Raw genomic sequence first — 26,313 nt, 5'->3', positions numbered from 1 at the left:
TTCTTGGACAGTGAACTTGTGCCTTGAGCAAATGCGTGAAAAGTTTTTAATATCCATGCCTCCAATGGGCCAACAATGGCACATCTAATCTTAATCTATATTGTCTGTACTTTTGCTCAGTAAAGCTGCTATAAGAAATAATACATTTCTTCTTTAAAGTCCCTTCCCCGCCCCTGCTGTATAAGTGTTACTTCCTGCCCTCCTGCTCTCTCAATAGCACTTCCCTTTCCTGTTTTGGTTATAAGCTTTCATAGAGACTCTTGGCTTGTCTCCCTGCCAAATTTGTCTTCTGCTCAGGTGAAATAGAATATTTGGATTTGAGCACACGTGCCAGCTTTGAGCATTTACCTCTGTGGGATTGCCTGACCAGGTCCTCCTCCATGGCAGGCACGTAAGTATCTGGGGACTGTGCCTGATGGCAGGGAATTTGTTGACCAGAATTAATGTGACTGGATGCGAAGGAGAGCACGTATTGTGAGAAACACAGAAGGTTCGTGTTTTGGTTATAGCCTGGTAGGATAATTTATGATTGTATAAAATGGTAATTAAGCTTTTATGGCAATCCTACATTAATATGCATCCCCTGGCAGTGAGGGAGAAGCTGACTCGATGAAGTGAGCATTTCTTCATTCCTGATCTGCCTCTATCAGCTCAAGGGGAATTGTCACAGATTTATTTACATTTCTTCTGGGATTGAAGGGAAACCAAGGCAAAGTGATGTCAGCTTTAATGTAAAATCTTTATGCTGATTTCCTCTATTCACTTGCGAGTCTGCCTTTCCTGGTCATTAGTTATGATTATGATCTTTCAGACCTTTATTTAAGGTATTGTTCTCCTGAAATACAGATCTGGTTGGCTTATGAGGGAGAGCCCTCAGTCGTGTATTTTCACTTGACAGTTCGGTTTTGGGTTTTGCATAATTCGTATTTTACACAATTGGGTACTTCTTCTTTTTATTTCTGTAATTTTCAGGGGAACGGAAGTTGTTTATATTAATAGCAACTTGATCCAATTGAGTTGCTTTTTTACTGTTTTTGTCTAATTGAGTTCCTGGTGTTTCTCCAGGCCATTTACTTGACTCGCTTTTAGGAACTTCGAAGCATTTACCTGATATTTACTTTTAGGAACTCCCAAAGTGTATCTTCAAGATGGTATGTAAAATCTGAAAGTGAGCCCCACTTCACAGGAAGAAATTTTGCATGGTTTGAAGCATTAATGGAGCAGTGAAATTCCTCCATTAGGAGACTCCATTCGCAGTCAGTTGTTGGAACTTGGAAGGAAAAGTTTCCTGGAGCGTGGCCTGGCAGCAGTGCCCAGCAACAATGGCACTTCTCTTTATCACACCACTTCCTCAGTGAAGTGCCTTTTGCAAAGCACATCTCTTTGAGCGTTTCTGGACATGCTGGGTTGAGATGCTGATAACTGGAGTTCCCCTTAGAGTCATTTGAATTCTTACGCTTCAGTGTGCAAAACCTGCCAGAAGAGGGGCGGGTTAAAATTAACAACACCTCATGGTTTAAAAATCTTAGCAACATAAACTAAGCAGATGTGCTGGCTTACAAGGGCATCAATCTGTGGCCTCTCAGCTGGCCCCAAATCTCCACTGATTGGCAGATGTGCTATTTAAGTGCCGTGGCAGACACCGAGAGGTCAGGGCTCTCCACAGACTTCGGCTGGCAGTGCTGAGGACTGAGCTGTTCTGGACTGACAGTCAGGCCCAGGTGAAATATCTGTTCTGCTACAGTCCTGTTTTGCATACTGTGTAAATTTTTGTATTTCTTCTCACTTTTCCCATGCTCAAGAGCATTGAGGGGTGACAGAAGGTTATGCAAGTTTCTCAGGTCATGCCAGGACTGTGTGCGAGTTCCCAAATTTAGCAACTCATCTGCCGAAGTCCTGGCTTAGTGTGTAACCTGGCTGCCTCATAAACTGTGTCTTCTCTGTTTTCCAGCTGATATTTCTGCTGTGGGTATCTGCAGCAGATACTGGACAGGCAGTTCCCACTGTGTATGCCAATGTAGTAAGGGACAATTCAAAATTAATATCTTATTCCTAACAGAAAGTAACTTTTGAATATTCTTCCTTATGGAGGTGAACTGGTGTTCATCTTACTTTTGATAACACTGTAAGTACCAGTATTTCCATTTCCTGCTCTGTAAAATATGTATTTGTCTTGCAGGTGTGTCATGACTTTATTTAACAGCGTCAGTCCTTTTGAGAGCTGCTCATGAAGGAGGCTTCATAATGTTACTATTTTCTTGTAACTATTTCTTGTAACTATTAAACTGTTTAGATGCTAGAGTTCAGCATTGGAGAAAGGTGATGGCCAGGCAGATGCTCAGTGCAAAAGGCTCATCTCCTGCTGGCAGTGCGGACAAAGCCCAGCACCAAAAGATCTAAATGTGCATGTTCAAGCCTCAGCAGGAGACCAAAAAATGGCAGCTTCTCTGGGCTTCACTTCAGGCTGACTGGAGCAAGGGCAACACTGTTGGGTTGGTCTCTCTGCAGGCAGGCAACCAGGAGCGAGTGCAAATTGAGAACTTCTGACCACTGGGTCCATGTGTTGGTTTTCAGGGAATGCCAGGAAATGGAGCTCAGAAAACAACTGGAGGTAGTCATTGTGGGACCTCCGTATTATATATGAGAGTGTGACTTCTACTGTTTAAATATCTGCTATAAATTAGTCAAGCATCTGCATGTCATTGAGGATTGAAAGCGCCTTTCTGGATATAAAGCCCCCGTGGGGCTGCCCTTTGGTGTGATCAAGTGGCTAAATGCTGTATTTTTGCTCTGAGGTCTTGCTGCATTGCTTGAGGACGTTTTTCAGGGCTCTGGAACAAAAGTGAACGATGGTGACACCGGCTGTGCTGCAGCTTTGGTTGTAGAAGGAAGTAGACTTTGAAACAGGGGGTCCCAGAAGGAATCAGGAGTATGACTGACATTGTGCTGGAGAAATGAGGCTCCCAAGGAGAAGTGGGGTCATGAGCAGAGCTGGTGGTGAATCTCTGGTGGGAGGGCTGAAGAGCCACTGCACTACAGCAGCTTTATCTGTAATGGGCTCAGATCTCAGCTGTGGTCTCTATGTAAGGCCAAATGACCTGACTGTCTCGTGTTCAGGGCGTCCCTCAGGATTTTTGTTCTCTAAATCCAGTGGTCAGAGAGAAATGTCTATTGTTTCAGGTTACTACTGAAACACTTTCTGTGCATCCCAGTCATTATTATATTTATTAAAGTGAAAGCTATTAAAATGTTCAGCAAATAAATATATTAGTGTTTGAAGTACGCTTTCAAATGCTGCAGGAATATGACTTGTAGCTTGCTAATTCTGAGGTTAACACAGAACTGTGCTGCACAGATAACACATCTCTGTATACAGGATCTTGGATTCACATTAGCTGTGTAAGCTGACGTTGAGAGTGTTCTGTCATCTTCTTAAATGAGCATCAGCCATTTCTTGTGTCACCTTTAACCACACCAGTGTGACTTTCTGTGGCAAATTCAGTGGACAAGTAGAGTAAGATGTGCTAAATGACGTATGCGTTATCTCCCACATTCTCTGGGCTGAGGTTTCGTAAGGCAAGCCTGAGACTAAGCAATATCAACAATTTCTCACACCAATAAGAGTGATTAGATTAGTCTAAAATAACTTTTAATTATTAGCAATATAAATATTGAGGGGGATGTAAAATGAAATGAAAATTAAAGGAAATGAAAAATAAAGTAAATGTTTATATAAATAGTTATTTGCCTTTTCTATGAATACCAGAAAAGAGCATCTTCGAAAGTCAAAGAATCATGAGCAACTTGAAACAAGGTAGATCCCTAATAGGTTCAAAGCATGAGATCTTGGTTTCTATCAGGGAGCTTTCAGAGTTTATGTTAAGGGAATCCCTTGTCCAAGGACACACTTGTGTGTGTAAATATGAAGGACAGTGAAGTGTCCAGGTCCACGTGGCATACTGGAGTAAAGCCCACAGAAGTAGGTGTTTGGTTAAAACCAAAGTTAGCTGGGTGTAGATATTTGTTACAGCTTTTGTGAGCATGATTTGGTGACCCTCCAAAAACCGTATGACCTTGTCCTGGCTCTAGGAGAAAGTGTTTTAAACCTCTCCCATTGCCCCAGAGGTGTGACCTCTGGGTGGTTTGGTGCTGGAGAGGGGGTCCAGGATAGGACTGGGGTAACCCTGTGCCATGGCAGGCTGCTCAGAGGGGGCTCAGTCACTCAGTACCAAGCTCTGCAAAAGTTTTATTCCTAAGAGGATAACTGTGTAAGCGGAGAAAACAGGTCAGTGAAGGAGCACAGTGCAGCTTGGCCGCTTGACTTTTCCTCAGTCTGGAATGAGAGGGAAAAGCCTTAGAAACCCTTCAGAGCCAGACTCTCCTCCAAACATTATGATTTGCTCTCTGTTTCCTGTTTATTCTCTATGACAGATCTTTTGTGGTTCCAGCCTGAGCTCTCTACTTGTATATTTGGATAACCCACTGGGCTAGGCAGAGTGAAGCAGGAGGGCTTTTCTCTATCTGATCCATGGCTCCTCCATTACCAACCTCCACAGTAATTTCTGTCATTTGGTTACCCCACACCTCCTATATTTCTTCCTCCTTTTTAATTACTTGCAGTCAGCCAGGTCATGTCAAGCCACTGCATTAAGTGTCATGTGATGATTCACAAAAAATACAGGTATTTTCCCAAGATTCCTGGTGTTATCTATTCCCTACTCATTTGTGGCTCTGTTTTGGCTGTAGATCTTGGTAATCATATGCTTACTAAAAGCTAGGAAGAAAGGACTGTTTTTCAGGGTCTGAATAGGTGGAAGAGGAGAGGAGAGAAGGGTTATGCCAGGACAAAGGCACCTTCCCTGCAGCACTGTCTCAAAGTGGCTGCTCACTCTCACCAGGGCTGGGCAAGAAAGCTCTTTTCTGACCCTTTCAAGAGGGGTTAAGTCCAACTTAACCAATCTGCTGATTATTGAAGATGAATCTTACACAGAAGATATGGATGGAAGTGGGTCAAAATGTGTCACACAGAATGAAACAAACAGCATTTATCTGCAAACCTTTTTTTCTTAATTTACAGTTTTTTGGTATTGAAACAATATTCTATAAATCTCAGCGATGAACACTTGATTTTAGGTATCACCTGTGAACAAAACTAAAGAGACTTTCTTTAACTTCAGGCAAACAAATGGTTCTAGTGCAGAGGTTTGCCATCCCACAGATGTAATGCTTTCAGAATGAAAAGGGGTGAATATGAGGATTTGGGGTCCCTAGGAAGAACCCACTCCCCTCCACATTTAAATAAGATGTCTTTAATCTGCCCCATAGTAAAGTGTAGCAAATTGGAGTAGATGTGCACAAACCTGAACAATTTTGTAATTAAGACCTCTCTCCAATTCAATTTTTATATATTTTTATACATAATTACCTGTTATGATGGGAACTCAGGTGGATGAGTCTAACTGCATGTTAATGTAAAATAAAATATCAGTAGGAGAATTCCTAGTATTTGATGTATGTGAAGTTTGATGGACCTCCATCAAATAACAAATTTTCAGTAACTTTTGTGTATTGGGAAAATAAAGCAAGTTCTAGTTCTAGAAGTGTGCAAGCATAATTTTGCCTATAAATACTAATATATAACAAACTCTTATCATGGAGAAGAAATGTGGCTACTCAGAATTGTGTTACTAAGCCCCACATTTATTACCTGTAACATGTAGTTGACATCAGTATCAGTGATGTATGGCCCTAAAAATAACCAAAAATTTTGCTGGACATTCGTGAAACCACTGGTGCTTGATTTGTCTTTAAAATAACGTACAGAGAGTAATACAGAGCTTCTCAGTGTGCTCTATAAAGGGAGCATTTTCTGGGCTGTTTTCAGGGAAATCTCCTAAAGCAGCAGTGGGACGGTTGTGCCTTTTACACACAGGAAGAGTAGAAAGTCTGCAGGGTGAAGAGTTACCCCTCCATTTAGGGTGAGACAGCAAGCTAGCAATGGGTCCCTGGAGGCACTTTGGATGCTGAAAGATTGATGAAGTGCTTTGCAGGAAAGGATTCCCCTCGTGTTTTATGTTCCTTTCTGTTGTTTCACTGGAGGCCAGATAACAGGCTCAATCCTGTTTCCATTTAAATGAATGATGAAAAACTTCCATAGACTGCAGGAGAGCAGGGATCGAGCTCGATGTGTTGTTGCTTTAAGTCACAGTAACAATTGGCTGTCGTGCATCAGTCAAACCCTGCTCCTGAGGGCTGTATCTGTGTGTCAGCCACAGGACAGTGTCAGGTCCTTTGCTGCTGATTTTGGTGGCAGCAATGCCTGAAGGCAAAGGTGCTGTATCTGCTAGGATCTGGGTGTGGCATTGTGAGTAATGCTGTGTTAGGGCACTCGTCTTGATGGTTAGGTGTAGTCTCTTTGTTGTAAATGTGGATTATTTAATTAATTTTGACTAATTTAGCAGCTCGTGGTAATGGTGGATTCCAAAACTCATCTGAAATTAGACAGTATTGGGGTTTAGGCTTGCTCTGATGAAGCCAGTGATGTGCTCTTGCTTATTTTAGTGTACAGCAGGACTTGCGGTGCTTGGCAAGGCTTGAGGAGGAGGACGTGGTGTCACACTGGCTGAGTGTGACCCTCCCAGGAACAATGTTTTCCTGGAGCCCCCGGCTCACTGGGCAGGGGACTGCTGTGCCCTGGGCAGCTGATGCTCCCCCCATCTCTGGAGCTGGTAGCAAAGACACCTGGTAGCAAAGGTGGCCACCATCCATCCACAATCCTGCACTGGGGATTATATTTGGCCTTTCCACTCCCATAGGACAAAGGCAATCCAGTGTACCTTACATTTTGGTGGTTTATTTCTCTCCCATTCTCCCCATCTGTGAATCCAAGGCAGACTGAATGTTCCCCAGCAGGTCTGGAGGATGCAGGCAATGCTGCCACTGCTGCCAGGCTGCAGCTCTTGCAGCAGTTGGAGGATTAGGCAGGCTCGAAGGAGCTCAAATCCCTCAGCTGCTCGTGTCAGATATGGAGGAGCTGCCACAAGACATTAGTGTACCTTAGAAAACAGGAGGGAGAGGGGTTTGCTGGGTAAGTACATCAGCAAAGGCACAGGTGTTCTCCAGGTATCTCACAGAGCAATAGCAGCTGGTGGATGAGCTGGATGCTATGAGTTCTGAACAATATAAATAAAATAATGTTTAGTCCTTCTGACCTCCATGTATTGCTCTGGTAACAGAATTTAGCTGTTTCTATGATAACTTAATAAAAATACTATTTATTCTGAATTTTCCTACCTTGTTCTTTATAGAGATGTCTGCTGGCATGACTGCTCCCTCTGTAAGTCCTGTGAGGATTTTTCAGGCTCTTACCCACAGCCTGGAGTGGGTCTGTGGGCTACCTGGAGGCTCTTCAAAGTGACTGACAAAACAAGCCAGAGTCAGTAGGCTTTAGTGTACCAAGGGGGATACATCTGCCTTGGAAATCTTTTTGAGACCCACAAATCAGAAATGATTGAAAATTGCTGCTGTAATCAACCCAGATCCTCTTAATACTTGAAGCAACGTGCTCCCTTTCTTTAAAACGGTGACAGTGATGGGGTCAGGCAGGTTTGGGTGTGCAGCAGTTGTTATTTACAAGTGGGGTAATTTGGCACAGCAACATGGTTTGGCATCACCCAGGAGCTTCTCCTTTATTTCTCTGTGTGTGTGTGTGCGTGCTAGGGAGGCAAACCCAAAGAAAGAGGGAGGAAAAGGATTTGTGTGCAAAGAGGATTAACCACTTGCTGTTGCATCGTCAAAAATTATTTAATATGGCTTGGGCTGAGGGAGGGAGGTATATATACCTATATATAGGTCTAAAGTTAGCAGGACAGTCATGAACTTAAAGTTTTTGCAGGACATAGATCTCAACAGTTTCATTCAGATGCACTAACTGAATCCTAAATGCATCATGAGGTGCGCTATTTGCTTGTTGAAAATCCCTGTTGCATTTAAAGATCTCTAATCTCCAAAATTTGCAGGATTCATTTTTTTCTTCAACTTGTATTTCTTCTGGTGTAAGAAAGTGTCTGGGAAGTCAGGAGAGCGGAAGAGAAATTCTGACCTGTATTGACATGTCACAGCGTTTGCCAGTGCCCTTTATTGCCCTTGAGGGGTGTTTTTTATTATGATTCTCTGTATGTATATTAGTCAGGATATGACTAAGAAACAAGAGGTAACGAATTAAGGAATTTCTGTGACTCTAAAGGAGAAAACCAGTTATTTACACTACACAAAATAGTTATGTACTTTAACGCTGGCGTGCATTCATGTTCGTGGATTCCCCTTCCCCACTTGCTTTGCTACTAGGATGAAGGAGAAAAGTGTTTCTGTGTGTTTTGCACTGTGTTTTCTGGGGCTTCTAAGTGCGTCAGTGGGTCTGGGTATTAGGCGTCAGCTGGATTAACTTAATTGATTTCTTTAGTTTACCTAACATGGCTTTTGGCTCAAGGTCTGCTTGCTTCCAGTTTTAAATGTATAAAATGTATGACACACTGTGGGTGTCACGTTGGTTTTGTCAGCAAGCTATAAAATATCAATAGGTTTTCATGCAAATGTAAAAGGCTTCGCTTGCCAATAGGTACTTAAAATAAATAGAGCATTCATACTGTGGGACAGTTTTCATCATGTTTATGTGATGCAGGTTATTTCCCAGGGCTTAATATTTTATATAAAATAGATTATTGGTTCAAAACAGCAGCATACAGGAGGTTTTTTCAGTCTGTGAACACGTGACATGTCAGCTTTATTTTAACAGATTGCATTTGAAGGATTAGCAGATCTCTTATAAAACATATGTTCAAAGTAGTACTGATAGTTTCTGTGGGATTTGGTGTTTTTTTTCTTTAGAAGTTTTAAGTAATAAGCAATAAGCAGCAAATTCACTCTTTTCTTTCCTGTTTTTTTTTGTTTTTCTCCCCAGTGAACAGAGTATTTGCCAAGCCCGAGCTTCAGTTATGGTCTATGACGATACCAGTAAGAAATGGGTGCCAATCAAACCTGGACAGCAGGGATTCAGCAGAATCAACATATACCACAACACGGCCACAAACACCTTCAGGGTAGTTGGAGTTAAACTGCAGGATCAACAAGTGAGTAACTATATCAAGTTTCCTGTAAATTAACCTTTGATCTCATTTGGTAACCTCAGTTCTATACCTAATGCAACATTTCCTGCTCCCTGCAAGGTGCCTACTAGTCTGTCTATACTCCAGTGATTCAGGTTTTGTATAATTTTTTTTGCACACAGAATGTATCACAAATTATTACTACTTATTTGAAAAAAAAAGAATGTTTGGTAGATGCCAAAGAGATTTAAATGTTATTTAAACTAAAACTAAATTAAATGTTTAATTTAACATTTGATCTCAGCTCCCCCCAAATTAACTTTCTTCTTGGTTTTAGTACTATATTAAAAATAGAAATAAAAACCAATTGTTCTGGGCTGCTGTCCCACAAAGTGTAGTTGTTACATTGCTGTGATAAGCAATTAGTTCTTTGTAATGCTCTTTAAAATCAGAGGTGCACGCTGTGATCTGATTTACAGCAGACTAATTTTTAGGACCTCCTTGGGTATTAAAGGAATAATATGGGATTTAGATTATCAGAACTGGGAGCAGACCCCTGTTTGCCACCAAAGCAGGATGCTCAGCCCAGGGCTGCCGTGGCATGGCCCTGGCAGCCGGGTTTGGGGCGTGCTGGGCAGCAGATGCCATCAGAGCTCCCTAACTGTGTGTCACAATTAGACCCCAAACAAAAGTTTACTTGAGTGGAGTGGTGGTGCAGCACCTGCATTTTAGAGCAGGAATTTCAGAGTTGAGGGCTCCCCTCGTGTGCTGGCTTGAGGCTGGCTGGCAGCGGCAGCCCAGCCTGCTCACCTCGAGCCCTCTGTGTGGCACAAGGATCAGGAAAAAGTGTGCCAGTGGTTGCCTGTTGGTTCAGGGGTGGTGGTGCCTCCTGGGCAGGTGAGGCAAGCACTGCTGCTGGTGTGAGGTTTGCAGGGCCAGGGCAAATCCAGCCGAGCTGAGCCAGGTCAGAACAGGCCAGCCCAGAGAGCAGGAGCCAGGGTACCACCACCTCTCAGCTGATGTTGAATGGATTGATCTGCTCCTGGAAATGCTGATGATCCTCAGCTGTCAGCTGTAAAGATGCTTGGGCCATCTGGAAAAGTTACTCAGGTTGTTTACTGGAGGTGGTGATGACTTTGCTACACTGTGCATATACAGAGTCATTCTGAAAAAAGAAAAGCAGAACAAAAATAGGCGGGTTTTGAGCACACTGGTTTTCAGTTCACTCCTTGCAGTGCACTTTGGAAACAATTGCCAAAAGATTTGTGACTGCTTTTAACATTCTCTGTAGAGCAAAAGGCAATATATGAAAGCAGTTCCATTCAGAAGGAGAAAATATTTTCAAAAATAAATGAAATACAGTGTCTTCTTAGTCAGTTATGAAAGCCTGCTTTGCCCCAGGCCGTGCTAGTTCTTTATTTTACATGGCCAGCAGGTGAATGTAAATGATTTTCATGTGACTGCAATCTAAGATGGGCCTGAATAGCTGGTGTAAAAGAAGCAGAAGTCATAAAGTGAATATGTATATATGTAAGGGAGACCAAGTAGCAGAAGTCTGACTTAATCAGAGTACACAGTTTAAAGAGTAGGACGTAGTAAAAAATCCAATCTTAAGCTGCACTTTGAACATGCCTTGTGTTAACTGTAGTATTTCACTTGCTTTCAAATGTGTGAAGATGCTGCATGCTATCTAAAAATCATCTGAGTTCAGAAGGAAATAGGTAGAAGAATATATTTCTCTAGCGTTTAAAGAGTAAAAATCCTCTTTCAAAAAAACAAAGTATAGTCACTTACCTTTGTCACCTAAAACTGCCTGAAACAAAGTTTTTTCCCTTAAATATGATTGCAAAAATCCAGTATTATGATTAAAGTCAAGACAGTGTAGCATAGTAATATTCAAAGGAACACTCTGAAAGTCTCAAGATTCAGAATTTAATATATTTTATATGAGTCTCACGTGGAATCATGAGCTTGCTAGGCTTGCTAAGTATTTTGATTTAAAGAGAATATAAATGAATTTCAGTTAAAATACTTCTCTGTTCAAGCCATTTCATGAGTACTCTCAGGTTGTGTTAAATCTCACTGAAACTGAGGCTGTAGTAAAGCTGTTGGTTTGCCAGAAAAGACATATTTATCTGAAAGGGACCAATCTTCAGCTAAAATGTGATTTGGCATATCATGAAGCTAATGAAGCCACACAGATTTTTGAAGAGTTGAGAAACTAGTTTAAAAATATGTAATACAACAGTATCATGGAGGAACAATTTAAACTTTTCTTACATACTGTTTCTCAAGGCACAGACTAGAGTAATCTTAGTGGCTTCACCCTGTCTGACTTTATATCCTTCTTAATTTTGTTGGTTTATGTTACACCTCTAATAATATCTCTCTTTAATTTTCATCCTCTTTGTCATTTTCCACATATCTTCTTCTGTAGACTCCTTGTCTTGTCTCTGTCTAGCTGCCTTTCTCTTTTCTACCCCTTTTTTGGTGCGTGTGCTGTACCTTACAACACTGTATTCTCGTTCTGCTCGCCTTATCTCCTTATCACCTTATCTCCTGCTCTAGCTGACAGTGTCTGAAAAGTTTCCCACAGACAGATATGGCTTGCAGAGTAGCAGAACTGAAGCATCGTTGTTTCCCCTAAGACGTGGCCACCAAGTCTCCTTCCCCCTGTGTGTCTGGGCGAGGTGCTCACCGCGTGTGGCGGCGGTGCTGCGCTACGGGCCAGCGGTACCTCAGCTCCCCTTTCTGCTCTGCACAAGGTGCAGCCTTGCACAGGCTCATGCTGGCCTGAGCAGGAACTCCAGAAAACCACAGGTACAGTCTTGAAGCTTTGAAGTCGCCACAGAGGCCAGAACTGGTTTGAAGCTAAGGCCAGATCAGCGTTACAATCGCTTAACATCATGAGCTTTGATGTTTCCTTGCAGCCTTCATTTTGGACTTGATGTTCATTGAGGTCTTTTCCACCCTTAACAATTCTATGTTTCTGTGATTCTTGAAGCCAACAGTCGCCATCATGTCTTTTACACCCATGTTGCATCTTGCCAGCTGTTATTGTTGCCTGGCCTGTTGTAAAGGTGACATATGAGCTTCAGTCACTGTGCAAGAAGCTGACAGAGATAAAAAGGAGTATCTCCCCATTCCAGAGTCCTGACCAGCCTGAGGTTTAAAATTAGGGCTTTACATCAAGTGATGTCAGTTCAGCATGATTTCATCACCCAAAGGCACATGCTGAACAAACAGGCAGGGAGGAGGGTGCAACTCAAAAGTGAATCACATCTCCTGAGGGGCTGGTGTGTTCATGTGGCTGAGAAGTGAATGCAGAAACAGCCTTGGGAAAGGTGAGACATTTTACATGTGAAGCCAAGCCAAAGCTGAAACGGGGACGGCATTCTTACGATATAAGCTAACCACAATTTTTGAAAAGAAAGAACCAATTAATGGCTGCTGTTACTTATCAGAAGTTCATCAGGCTTGGGCCTGCCTACAGAAGTAAAGAATCTGGCCTCAGCTGTGGCAGTTTTTATATCCTTGCTGTTTTAGCAGTCACAGCTGCTCCTTGAGAGATGAGCCTGAGCTCTGGCAGCATGGCAGGGCCCAAGCTGCTGAACCATTTCATTCTCTGCAGAAACGAGCAATTGTCTTGTCCTGGTTCAGTAGCAAGAGTATTGGTGGTGAGGCTTGTGTGGGAACTCTTCCCATGGCTGTGTTTACACCTCAGGTGTTGCTCTTCTAGCCCTGCTCTGTCCCTTCTAGCCCCATTCCTGTCAGCCCCATCTCGGCCGCCACCGTCATCACTGCTGACAGCTCACAGCTCCAGAGTCAAAAGGAAGGCTCTTGGTTTTGAGCTTTTGAATAGATTCTAGAATTCCCTGTTGGTCCCAGGGAGCCTACACCTGAAACTCAGGTGAAAGGGTGAGGGAGAGTACTGGGTAAAAGTGAAGCAAATCTCTTTTTTTTTTTTAACAATATAGTGATGGGAACACTGAAACGTGTCAATATAATGGTATGACATGACTGGTCTGTGAAACTCCTTGCCATATGAGATCATTGAAATACAGAATTTAACAGGCTTCAAAACAACACAGACATTTATATCCGTAAAATATAGCAGTAAGACTACATTTTTTCAGGATATAAAATACTAAAAGAGGGTTGAAAATAAAAAAAAAATGGCATATAAAATGTCATATTTCAGCTTCTAAGTCAAATTCTAGGGGAAGAGTTATAGGAATATATGATTTATTTCTTCAAGATTTCCAGTGTGAGCTTCTCCAATTCACCTGTTGTAGACTACAACTGAAGATTAGAAGATGAACTCTTGGTCTGCTCAGCCTGGCAGATGTGCTCTCTTACTGACATATGAAGCTTTAGAGTAAAGATGCACCTGTAAAAAACCCTATGCTTCAAACAGGGAGATCTTCTTCATTTTAATTACTGCTCTGAAGCACTTTGTTATCGTCATGTGCCTTGCAGAGTCTCTGCGCCATCTGTACAAGACACCTTTGTGCACTCATTCTTAACAACAACAGGAGATCTCCTCCTCTTTTTTCCATTTTCTATAAACACAAACCAAAGGAGATAAAAATGAAACTCTGGCTATTTTAAGTTCCACTTCCAGTGATTCATTTCTCAGTAAACTCTCTGATTTGAGTTTGAAGTATTGCATGTGTGGGCATCCTGATCATAACTGAAGGTCAACATTCAAATTCTGTCTTTATTCAATAAAGGGATCTAACCTCAGAACAAAGCAGATTCTTGGAGTTCCTTGGAAGCAGGTTTTGAACGGTTTACCTGATTTCCATTAAACAATTTTTTGCATAGGTTTTTACAATTTCTGCCTTTCGTTGTACAGCTGCATTGCACCCTCTGGTGCTCTTTGGGCTTTGATAGTGGTGTCCTTTGAAACAGAGGCTTCTGTTAGTAGGTGAGAGAGACTAACTTTGAAAGCCTGGTAGAAGGTCACAATCTTTCTAACGTTTTCCTCAAAGATACTGCCTAGGCCTTCTCTTGGTTAGTCTACTCAAAAATGGTTGGAAGACTTAAAAGTTGGTCCACACTAAAACTGTTGGTTTAGATATCCAGGCATGAGTCTACTTGATGCTCAAGAGACTCTTTGGTGTGAGCAACATTGGTACAGGCTCTCCCAATGCTCAGTAGAAGAATGGGGATGATGTCACAATTTTTCAAGGAGAAAAGGCTATCCAAGCTGTCAAATACAAGAGGAAGTTCAGTGCCTTTGCCATGACCAGTTTCCACTTCATTCTGGTTGGTGTGGGTGTCTTCCCACACAGCATCTTGGTGATGCAGTTCCCATTTCCAGGGGACTAATACTTGGGAGTCTGCATATCCAGTGGAGGGCTGCATCTTCCTTTGGCTCACAGATCAGGAATTTCACAATGAAATGTGTCAAAAAAAAAATCAGTGTGGGTCTGGTTGCTTCTCAGTGCATTTTTATGGAGCCTTGGTAATGATGCGGGTTTGAGTGCAACAGCTACACCATCATATTTGTGCCTAAAGCTAGACCAAGTATTCAAAGACTGTCTTCTACATCACTCTGTAATGCTGGCTCTGTAAGTAAATGCATCCTAGAAATAAGAGAATATCAGTAATCATCTAGGGGTCTAGTGGCTTCTCTCCTGGTTTCCATAATTTTTTGTATACTAATACAGTAAAGTTACAAGACAGCTGTTAACTATATCAATGAGACAGTGTTAGCCTTCAAAAATACTAGCATATATTAAAAAATTTGCTCCTTATTAGGTGCTCTTCTAATGTTTCTCTGACAGTTTAAACTGGCAATCCACTAAAAATTCAAAACTCAGAGCTAGAAGTCGTTAATCTTTGACATTAGTTTTAAAAGTCTGCCTTCTATAATTAAGAATTGTCAGTCATCTACCAAAAATATTGGTGGACTAATACACTGAAGCTTTTTAGTTGCAATCATAGTGTTAACAGAAAACTTTCCAAAATTCTTGTCAGACTGAAAAAAAAAAAAAAAGTATTGGTAGGTTTTCTGGTATGTGGGATCCACCTCTAACATAAATTCTGTGTACAAAGTGGTAGGGCGGTGCAGTGGACACTCCTGCCTCTCCACCCTTAGCTAGAGCAGCTTACACTTTTACCACTGGGGGTTTCTGTCTGGACCCCGGCTGTTCCGTGTAGCTGGGTGTGCCAGTGCCCTCCCCAAGGATAAACAGGGCATTGTATTTAGCAGACTAAATTTCAAAAGCAACAGCATTCTGCTGCAGCCACCCCTTACCTGGAAAACACCACACATACAGCAAGGGAGAAGGTGGGAGAGGAATGGTTGTCTGGGTTTGTTATTGCCTGATTCTAAAGAAAATGTCTAAGCACGAGAAGCTGGTGGTCATCAAACGCATGGGAGGAGGAAAGCAAAACTGGTGCAATGAGTCAAACATTTATGTGCTATAGGGCAAGGTTAGTTCCAAGAGCTCTGTCGGGCTCTTTTTCTAAGAATTGTGCATGATCATCCTCCAAAAGATGGAAACAGCTGCTGGCCTTGGATCCTGACAGCTGTTTGCAGCATCTGCACAGCTACATCCTGTGGAGGTGCTGTAGGAAACACGAGCAGGTAATAGATTTTGCAAAACTGGCTTGCAAGTCCCCGAGGCTGAACTGAACTGTTGTGAATCTCTCCCACAGATGTGGGTCTTCTGTCACTGAAACAAACACTGCCTTACTGTGCAGCCCTGTAGGAGCTGCCAGAGGAACTGCCTCTACCCATTCAGGTAACCTTCACACAAGGGTTTTCCCACTGAAAACAGAGCTGCTGCTAATCCTTACCCCTCTGTTCACAGGTAGTGATTAATTACTCAATTGTGAAAGGGCTGAAGTACAATCAAGCAACACCCACCTTTCATCAATGGCGCGACGCACGGCAGGTCTATGGCTTGAATTTTGCAAGCAAAGAAGAGGCCACCACGTTCTCCAATGCAATGCTGTTTGCTCTGAATATCATGAACTCACAAGATGGAGGTAAATTAATCTCTGCTAATCTGTGACATTTTTAAATGCTTGTTACCCATCACCTAGTGCAGTTGTATTGGATATTATGCCATTATAAAACACATTATAATAAAAACCTTAGCCATTAGATCAGTGTTTGCTGTGGTATGAGTAGCACGTTTTCAGATTTTATTTCCCTTTCTGCTCATTTTTCAAGGTGCCTTCACTCACCATAGGAAATCAATAATTATTTGGGAATGCCTCAGCAGGCAGGTAGCCCCACTGATTTGTGTGGATCTGTATATGTGTTGTTTTACATATGAGATGGCATAAAACTTTAAGTAAAGAGAAACTAGAGTAAAATTCGCAAAATCTTCCAGGATAGGACTCAGAGCTGGTATTTCCAGTGTGCTGGGCCAGCTTCAGTCATTGGCTCTTGTGGGTCAGCTTCCCAAAAGAGGAGTGTTTGGCACCTTCTACCTTGACTGTAGAAGAAGTTTGTCATGAATTTTGCTGTTCTGTGAATTTGTCATTGCATTAGCTTGAACTGGGCCCAAAATAAAGTCCTGGTTTCTCAGTAGAAGCCAGTTTCTGGTTTGTGGTATCTGGATGAAGCACTGCCCTCAGTTACATGCTTATGACCTCTCTGCAGCTCCTGGGCTGGGAACAGAGCAGTCCTTGTGTGGTGCCTATTTTTTTTTTTTTTCCCCCTGCAAAAGCACACACCACAGCCCTATTTTCCTTTTGCAAACATGGTGAGTCAAAGTTTGCATCACCTGCTGCCATCCAGGTTTCACTGCAGTGTTCACTGGTGATGGACAGCAGCTCTTTAGAGAAAGATTGTCTCCTGACAACCTTAAATACTCAAATATGTCTTACTAAAAGGTGTACTTGTAATATAGGAGTTCGGATTTTTTATTTTGCTATTTCTGTTCTATTAAGCTGGCAAATGCAAAAGTCATCAAAAAATCAAGACATATTTCAAATTCTTAGCTATATTTAGAAGTACTGAGGACTTAATTCTGCTTTCTTCATCTTGAACATTTTCAGCTGTAGTTGTGCCACAGCAGGAGACCTCATGAGGAAATCTGGCCAAGATTCACCAGCCCTAAACTCATGAAAGTCTGAAGAGTACAGAGCTCTTTGTCTGCTCAGATGTGCCCAGCCCTTTTAGACCTCCAAATTTGGATACTTTGACCACGGCCTGGGTGTAGTGATTGGTTTGATGTCTGTGATGAGTCTGTCTTTCTTCCAAAAGCCCTTAAATTTGGGTTGGTATTTTTTTTCCCATCTGTCTCTTCCTATCAACAGGAGTGAGGTTTTTGCAGGATTTTGAGCTTGCTTCAGGGAGGTGCCTTGTGGAAACACAAGTCTCAGGACAAGAATTTATTGCTCATAGGCTAAAGTTCAAGAAACTGCCTTAAATTATGTTAGCTACACCTAGCAATGAACAAGTTATTTTTAAGAAAGTACTTTTGATTACTTGGAAAGCCTATTAAATTTCCAAGAAGTTTTTGCATATACAGCCAGCAATAATTTGCATTTTGCCTTTTTGGGGGTATTTTTAAATTAATTTCCTTAGCACAACAAAAGTGTGCTTTAGATGTTTAAAATTCAGTCTATGCTGAAGAGCTTGTATTTAGAGTTTGGAGTTGTCAGATTCAAAGACACGAATTGGGTCACAGATAAAAAACTTTCTTTTCTGGACAAAAAAGAATGGTCTGGTAAACATTCAGTCTTCAGCAACCCTTTTGTCTCATACATAAAGTGTTATAAGTTTCAAAGATTGACAGTTGTCCCATTCTTTACAGCTGAACTTGTCAAAAACTGAAATTTTGACTAAAGAGAATTTCAGCATTTTTTTAAAAAAACCCTTCTGATTCTATGAAACAAATTCCAAAAATACTATTTTTTCTTTTCTTCCTTTAATTATGAAATTTATTTGCAGAGGTATTTTTCTTTATTATTAACTCCACATTGATAATGGATTAGAATGAAGCTTTTTATATCATCATAAGTTTTCCCATTACGGCAGATCTCAGCATGCAAATTGACAGCAAAAGTACATAATGGATATAAGTTATAAATGTGTTTTCATATCTGGTCTTCCAGGCTTCTATAGCCCTTAAGCTTTTGTGGGCATGAATTAGTGTGATCAGGGATTCACGCAAACACACATATCCATATATCTTTTCAGGCACTGCCGCTGCCTGCATACCTCATCCGTTCTGCTGCCTGCATGCTGCATTAGGGTCTGCTTTTTTCATATGGAAAAATCATTAGGGAAAAAACCCTATATTTATTATATCTATGCATCCATGTATTAAAGCTGCCCATGTGCTTATGCAGATGGATGGTAGCTTTAAGGGGTGCGTTTGTATGCCCGGGACTGCTCATACGATTCATAAAAAGCTCAGACAGAACCACAGGGTGAAACAGAGGCTCCCTCTGCCACATTCATGGGGCAGCAAACCCTATCTGCTGTTCTGCAGATTGGAATATTCTGTGTGCACTACTTGGCACATGCTATTTCTAATGTTTTGGTTTTTTCCCGAGACATTATTACATTTGAGTAGTGCTGATCCTCCCATAGTTGAATAGATTCTGGCTTCCATGGCTGCTTCTCCCTTCATTCTACCACCCACTTCCATAAACTAAAATTAATCATGGTAGACTACAGCAGAAGATGCGAGACTGCATCTTATCTTCAGCAGACGTGGAGTCAGGGTACTGTTACATTTGGGAAAATAACTAGTGTTGGCACAAAGTAATGGTGTTCAAAAAAATTATAGTGTTCTATGTTTTGGGGAGTTGGAAAATAATTTTTAGGTAGTGCTGACTTTCAAATGACTGCGTCACTTCAAATGAACACATAGTTGTGAGCTAGTGATGGGAGTTACTGTACTGTCCCTCTTCTTCACAAGAGAAACTACAATGCCCAAGAACAAGCACAAGCGCTGATCTCTCTGTTCTGACTGCACGGGGCATGAGTGAAAACTAAACCAAGGGCTTTGTTAAATGCCAAAGGTTAAATGGGCTGAATCAGATCCTACAGCCAGACTGTGTTTCCTCAGGTTACATGTCTAGATCAGTGCTGGGGCTGGTATCTTCCCAGGAGTGTGACATCCCAGAGTTTCCAAAAGTTGGGAGACAAGTCATAGCCTAAACTCTCTGGCTGGTGGTGCTTCTGCAGTGGATGTACTCATACTCTTACCCATGGGGACAGCTGGCCACCTTACAGGTGGCCACGTTCTTAGAGCCTCTCCCAGTGCATGTCCCCAGGGTGGGCTAAAGCAAGCCTTGAAAGAGGTGAACACAGACCTGGCTCATTCTTCTGCTTTGTAAGGATGCTAATAGTTAGGTCAGGAGTAATCCAAAATCAGATAAAATGGGACTGAAACAGAGATAATATTACAAATATGTGCCATCCTTCCACTGGAGGCTGACAGTTGCCTCACTGAATCACAACTCTTTACCTGCCAGCTTGTTTACGTATCTAATTACTTTGATTTCCTTATACATCTCTTTAATCTGTTCTCCCTTACAAACAAAAGGGTAAATGTTGGTCCTGAGCCAGCCTGCAAAATGAGAGCAAATGAAAACACTGACTTGCTCATTACCAATCTCTTGCTTACAGCACTTTAATGGTGTCATTTAGTAAGACCATTAATATGACGAACAACTTCCCATTTAATTGTTTTTCTTTCCTGGGTGTCCACTTTGCGAAGTCAGACCTTTCACTGGCATAAGTTACCTGGTACACGGTAGGGTGTCACCAGCTTACTTTGTCATCTGCAGCCAGGTTTCACTGGGGCAGAGCATCACCCATTCCTGCCCAGGAGGCTGTGGAAGAATTTTGCACGGATCCTACCCACAGGCTGTTTGATGTTTAGTGCTTTTCAGGACTTACATCCTCTTAGGTTCACCAAATGCAATGACTGGTGGCAGGGCAGCACGGTTATTGGAGCAGGACATAATGTGAGAACATTAGTGAGCCAAAATGGGTGAATTCTTCCCTGCCATAATTTTGTAGGAAAGCCAGTGGTGCCTGTAATGAAGGTAACTTTCTGTAGGGCTAAATGGAGCCTCTGCACTCAGTTCTTGTCCCAGTGAGGGGTTACACTTTGGGGAGAGGGGGAATGAGACTATTTTCTCTCCTTTCTTGTTCCCCAGTTTTCTGGGGACAGGCAAAGGAATTCATCTTTTTCCCTCCTTATTTGCTCGCTTCAGACACTGAGTCCCAGCTGGTTGCTGGTGGCACCTGCATGTTCCCATGTTGCATAAGGGGCAGTGGTTCAGCTTTATGGCTTGGCGTGACCAGCTCTGAGGGCATCTTGGGCTTCCATGGCTTAAAAGACTTGGTACCTCTTGGAGAAGAATTAGGACTCTGATCTGTGCTGCTGGTAAATGCTGCCTGTGACATCGTGCATATAACGTATTGTGAACTTTTGCTTTTCTTTTGATGTCTGTGCCCTGGGGACTTAGATAGTTATTGTTGACTTACAATGTATGAAAATCCCATTTCTAAATGTAAACATCACATGCTGAAAAGCCTAATGCAGAGGGCTCATTGCAGAGTTAATCATAGTTAGAGGTCAGCTGCCTTATTGGACTAAGAATGGAGAAGTTGGAGTAAAGCTTGAAATAGAAGGAGACAGGTTTGAAGAAAATTGATACTGATTTATTTATTTATTCCTTGTAAGAAAGCCATTTTCTTGTTCTAAGTGTCTTACAGACCACACGATACAGACATAGGTCGTGGAGGGTGCAGAGTTCAGCCCTGTGCCTTCAGGTTCACAGACCCAGCCTTACCTCTGCAGGGAGGACGTTTTGATAGTCAGGATTGCTCCTCACTCCTCTTCCTCTGGTTAGAGGATCTGCTTTTCCACCACTGGATTATTTGACATGTATTTCTCTTTCCCCATGAGCTGGATTTTATTAACTTCTTGGGAGTTTGAGATCTTTTTCCTTCAGCCATTCTGCTCTTATCCTTTTTCAGAAGTGACAACATGTCTCTATTGCTGGCACAAAGTTCCTTAAAAAATACTTTGGATAAATAAAAGAATAGAGCTTTGATTCATCGAATAGCAGATAAGCTGTCAGAATGTACCCCACATTCTCTCTCCAATTTAGATGCCCTAAGCATTTGGAAGGTTTCTGTCAGTGACGGATGTGTGTGAAGATTATGGTGCACTGGATTTCAGACAAAAGTGTACGCAGGGGTTTGGTTTGGGTTTTTTTTTTGGTTTTTTTTTCCTGATGTTATATTCAGTTCATTTTTTCATTAACATTTTGCCAACTAGTCCTGCATCCCTCAGTTCTTCAGTGGCAGTAAAGTGTAATTTCTGGGAGATTCAGTTATCTGAATTCATCTTCTACAAAGCAGTGCCTGTTTTATTTGATAATATTGCCCCAACACTTCCCAGCACCACAGAGGACACAGCGTGGGAAGACAAAAGACTTCATCTTCATTATAGCACTGCATAATACATAAAATAGCTCATCAGTAATGGAGGGGACCCACCACAGAACACAATGCCCACTTGCAGCCAGCTGGCTCCAAAACTGTGCTGGGGTAAAGAGATCCGTGCTCCATGCAAGGTGCTTCACATGCTGCTCTGTGGACTCATTTCCCACACTATCAGGTGTGTTGGTGCAGATAATAAAGCCCTAAGATGGTGTATTCTGTGCACATTTTACTTTTAAGAGTGCTAATAACATTTAGAGACGTGTAACTTCAGGTGGCATAGGCATTGCAGAACCATAAGCATGCATTCTGCTGCAGGTCTTTGAACAAAATCATTCCAGACATTGTTCCTATTTATGATCCAGGCACAGAGAACTTGTAAAGAGCAAACTTTTGGACTCACTAGTGTAAATATGATCCATGTGATCAGACACCTAGGGCTAGCCAAAATAGCAGCCTGCAGGTTAATTGGGTGCATGTGAAAAATACAGAAAAAATTCTTCTTCTTTAAAAAACAGAAGTTTTCCCAGGGGAATAAATGTTTTTGACCAACATCTTTCAAAAACACCAGAGAAAAGTTTAGAGAAATAAATTTCACAATGTTTCCAGACTCATGCCTACACCAGTTTCAGTATCAACTTCAGTCACTCAGAAATGTTCTGCAGATAGAGGGGTTTCTGATCTAAATTGCTGTGCTTTGTAAGTCAATGAAGAGGGAGGGAAAATTCAAATAAGATGATGAGCTTTTTCCTTGCACCTGCTGCATTCCTTTATCACTGAAACTCTTCCAGAAAAGTCCATGTGACATACAGAATATTTTTGTATTTTGCTTACTGTAGAAATAAATTTCTTCCTTTGCCAGTCGGACTGGGATGAGCTGTTACCCAGCAAACTAGGTGGGAATTTATTTTCCCCGAAGCAGCCGGTGAAAGGCACACCCCAAGCAGTGCCCCACTGCGTGTTCAACAGGTCTCTGCCTGATCCTGTGAGGGCAGGAGTCCCTTGTGACCCCAGCTGTAAAACATCAGCTCAGCCACAGGACCACTCACTGTGTTTATCCCCAAAACTTCTTCCTGTGCTGAGGGGGATGACAGTCCTCGTGCGAGCCCTCTGCCCATCTTCCCAAAACAGCCAGACTTCTCCTGGAGTAACAGTCGCTTGCTTGCAGGCTTCCCCTGCCTGCCAAACTGCTCAGGTGCCCCCTTCTCAGGTTAACCTGGGCTTCCTAATCGGATATAGGATGTTTCATAGAATCAAAGAATATTCTGGAAAGGACTCATAAAGATCACTGAGTCCCACTCTGAAGGGAAGGAATCAAACCCACAACCCTTGCATTATTAGCATTAGGCTCTAACCAGCTTCTAGGAACCCAGGTACACTTCACATTAAGAGAAACGTATTTAAAACCAGAACTGGAAGAAGTTGGCGCAGCCAGGAGGAGCAGTGAGTAAAACTGGTTAATCTTCCGCATTAGCTTGGCTCCAGCTGACTGGAGCACAGAAGGTGAATTGATTCAATTGTGAATCAATAAATTGGGCTTACAGACTCCTTTCAGTGCTAGAACTGTAAATATCATTGCTACTATTCATCTGTCAGGAAGTATCAAACCATTATTTAATTATTCTGCTCTATAGAAGTAGGCATTTTTTCAGTTCAGTTCTTCAGTCCCCCAGATGGTAGGGATCCACAGCAGAAAGTTTTCCGGGATACTGAAGTGCTCTCTCAGTGTTATGCAAATAAAACCCCATGACATTCTGCTTTGTGCATCTCAGCCACTTTCCTGCAGGACTCTGTTGTATCCCCGCTCAGAGCAGCAGCCGCTGTCCGACGTCTGGAACAACAAAAGGCGCCTCTGTTCTTCGAAGAGCATTATAAACCTAAAGGCTCTTGAGTCTCTTGCTGATGCTTTTTGCTGTGCTGAACTCTTCTGCACTGAGTCAAAACCACTTCAGGAAGGAAACCGTGTGTGGGGAAAAAAAATTGTTGAGAGATTTAAGAGAGACTTGCACACGCTGACTTGTGCTAGCAAGATTTGCTTGCACCATTGCCTTCAAAGCCCTGTTCTTCTGAGTGTGCTGCAAACTGGAGACATTTCCAGAGGTCGGTGGTAGAAGGTTGACTGTGGCTTTTTCACTAGAGTGTAGTCAGTAGCAGAAGAATATATTAGCTTAGAAAAAAAGAATTATCAAAATTTAACAAGTCCAGTAATTTATGCGCAAGCAGTATAGGCCAGATTTTGGCCAGTGTTCATTTCAAGCCCATTTACAGAATGGTTTGAGTCGGAAGGGACCTTAAAGGTCACCTAGTTCCAATCCCCTGCCATAGGCAGGGACAATTTCCACTAGATCAAGTTGCTCAAAGCCCCACCCAGCCTGGCCTTGGTTGCTTCTTTTTATTTATTAGACTTTCTGTATTCTCAGCTAAGAGCCAGACTCTGTAATAGTTTGTCTCTGCACAGTAGCTCATCTACTCCCCTAGCTGTGATCCCACTCCTAGCAGTTAGTAATTGTGTGACCGTGATCCTGCTGTCAATGGGAGCAGAACTATCAGCATCTGTAGCACTGGGTTTCATACCTGAGCTGGGACATCTGTGTGGTCCAGAAACAGTAACAGATGCTCCTGGTACAGTCAGTTATGTATTAGGTGTCCCTAAAGGCAAAATTAATCCCATTTTCCCTCTCTCTTTCATCACTGACTAAAGGATTGATGCTAAGAATCCTTCTTTAGTCCCTGACAATTTTACTCTGATCTTCTTCCAAACTTTCTAATTAATGGATTTATTATTTCTAATTATGGTGTAATTAATTAGTAATGACAATGATAATTGAACCTCTAGTTTAGCAATAATAAATTAGGGACGTGGAAACTGATGTGTATAAGGTGTATTTTTAGTGATGCTCCGTGGATTTCTGTGGGACAGTGAATGAGAACTCCCAGGAATACGTGTGTGTTGTGCATGTCTATACATGTGTTCACATGGGCAATCACAAGAGATTATCACTTCTCTGACTGCCGGAGCTCTGCAAACAGATGGGCTTTTTGCATGCAAATTTTTTGATTTTACACCAGAAGTGAATTGAGGAAGATATTCACACATACATAGATTGAAGTCAGGAATACATTGCTGGGCTAAGAGAATTTTTCACCGATAAAATTGATAGTATTTTGATTTTTTTTTTTTCTTTTAACTATGCTGTCACTATGTGCCATGGTTCAGTGTGCAAACAGCACTCAGTAAAAAGGTGTTCCTGGTCAAAGCACAGTGTTTAGGACCAGGGGAGTGTGCAGGGACAGCCAATGGTGCAGCTGGGGAGGTAGGGCAGAGCTCTGGAACCCTCTGCAGCAGCAGGCTCAGCTGAGGGGAAAGCCTGCTTAATTCCAGCCACAGAGTGAATCCCCATATGCTGCTGCCAGCAAAGCATGTAGAGCAGCCTCTCCTGCTGGCTGGTAATCCCTGGGGAGCTCACACAAAGTCTATTAATGGCCTTCTTAGGTGACTCTCTGTGGTCATCCAGCATCTTATTTTTCACCAATTCGGGGACTCGAAAGCTGTAGGCTGTTTTGCCTTCCGCAAGCAGGGTCTCAGACCCTTGTGGCAATCAGACTCGTGATTTCTCCAGTTAATTCTAATGAGGCAGTACAGCTGAAAATGGGATTCATTTAACTGAATCTCAGCCATTTAAATTCTGGGCATCTAGTTTACAGTAACTGTGTGTTTTCTTTTCCCTTCCATGGAGCGAGGAGGGCTCACCTGGAGGTGGGTGGCTGTACTCCTGTGCTGCTGCCTGCAAGCTGCACAGTCCCTGCCACACAGCGGGGAGCAGAAATCGTGTGACAGAGTGGAGCAGCGTGGGGCTGTACTGCAGTTCAGGAAGGAAGTGATCTCCTAAAAGGTGATTTTAGCTCCGCAAGCGTCCAGCCTTTGCCCTTGTACGTGCTCAGCTGCACAGCTGAGGAGGACACAGCGTGATTCAGGTCCTGATGGTGTGTTTGAAATTCTGCTCCAACTCTACTGACAAAAAGGCCAAACCCTGCCAAGCAACCACCGTCAATCAGATTTGCATGGATTGCTTTATCTGTTGGTCTTGATTAGTATTCTGGAGATCTCTGTATAAAATATGAATTTTAATTCCTCTTGCTCCGGTGCTGGTTTCCAGGGACTCCCTCTGGTGGTTAGGAAGCTGAGTGAACATCAGCTGTGCCATACAGCACGCCAGGAGGGGTGAGCTGAATAGCATCTTGGCTTTTTTCACACTTTTAAAAATAAACTTGAGGTCGAAGTTTAGGTTATCACCTCTTTTGACTGTTTTAGACTTGCTAAGTGTGCATTGCTCGTTCTTGTCAAGAAATGGTGCATTTCCTGCAGCGTGGCAGGCTGAGGAGCACGACTGCAGGTACATGAGTGCTGGTCTGGTGCTTTGCAGACCGGAGCAGGAGGGCGTTCAGAGGATTGGATGTTGTCAGAAATCCATTTGAATATGGATTGTCCCGAAATTTGATGGATATCCCTTCTAAGGCATTTTAGATTACGGAGTATTTGCTTTTTCTTTTTTTGGTTTACCTTTGGCATCCCCAATAGAAATGACTCAGCACGTTTGAGTCTGGGTCCCCAGATGGTCCTTCACCATTTACAGATACATACATTGCGGTTTCGCTTCTCAAGATGCTTTGCCAGCAGATCTTACAGGCTCCTTGCTAAATGCAAAGGAAAACACTTTGAATCAGCAAAACAGCGGGGCTAACTGAACTTGGACAACAAGAAAGCCTTTC

The 26,313-nt window shown here is 42.4% G+C and overlaps 1 protein-coding gene across 8 annotated transcripts in view; it reads left to right on the top strand.

Moving 5' to 3' along the window:
• The window catches only part of EVL (Enah/Vasp-like), a 145,970-nt gene that overhangs the window by 68,273 nt on the left and 51,384 nt on the right, over positions 1 to 26,313 (top strand). For 7 of the 8 annotated variants that reach the window (XM_040067556.2, XM_040067557.2, XM_040067560.2 and 4 more), the window contains exons 2-3: positions 8,960 to 9,128; positions 15,929 to 16,106. In XM_040067556.2, the coding sequence (XP_039923490.1) occupies positions 8,960 to 9,128; positions 15,929 to 16,106 (347 nt within the window). Of the gene's footprint in view, positions 1 to 257; positions 392 to 8,959; positions 9,129 to 15,928; positions 16,107 to 26,313 lie in introns of those variants that run through there. The other variant, XM_040067555.2, reaches the window with a different exon arrangement.

This window comes from Hirundo rustica, chromosome 6, assembly GCF_015227805.2.
Source record: "Hirundo rustica isolate bHirRus1 chromosome 6, bHirRus1.pri.v3, whole genome shotgun sequence".
In the NCBI taxonomy this organism is placed as follows: domain Eukaryota; kingdom Metazoa; phylum Chordata; class Aves; order Passeriformes; family Hirundinidae; genus Hirundo; species Hirundo rustica.
This window is presented reverse-complemented; position numbering and strand designations above follow the sequence as displayed.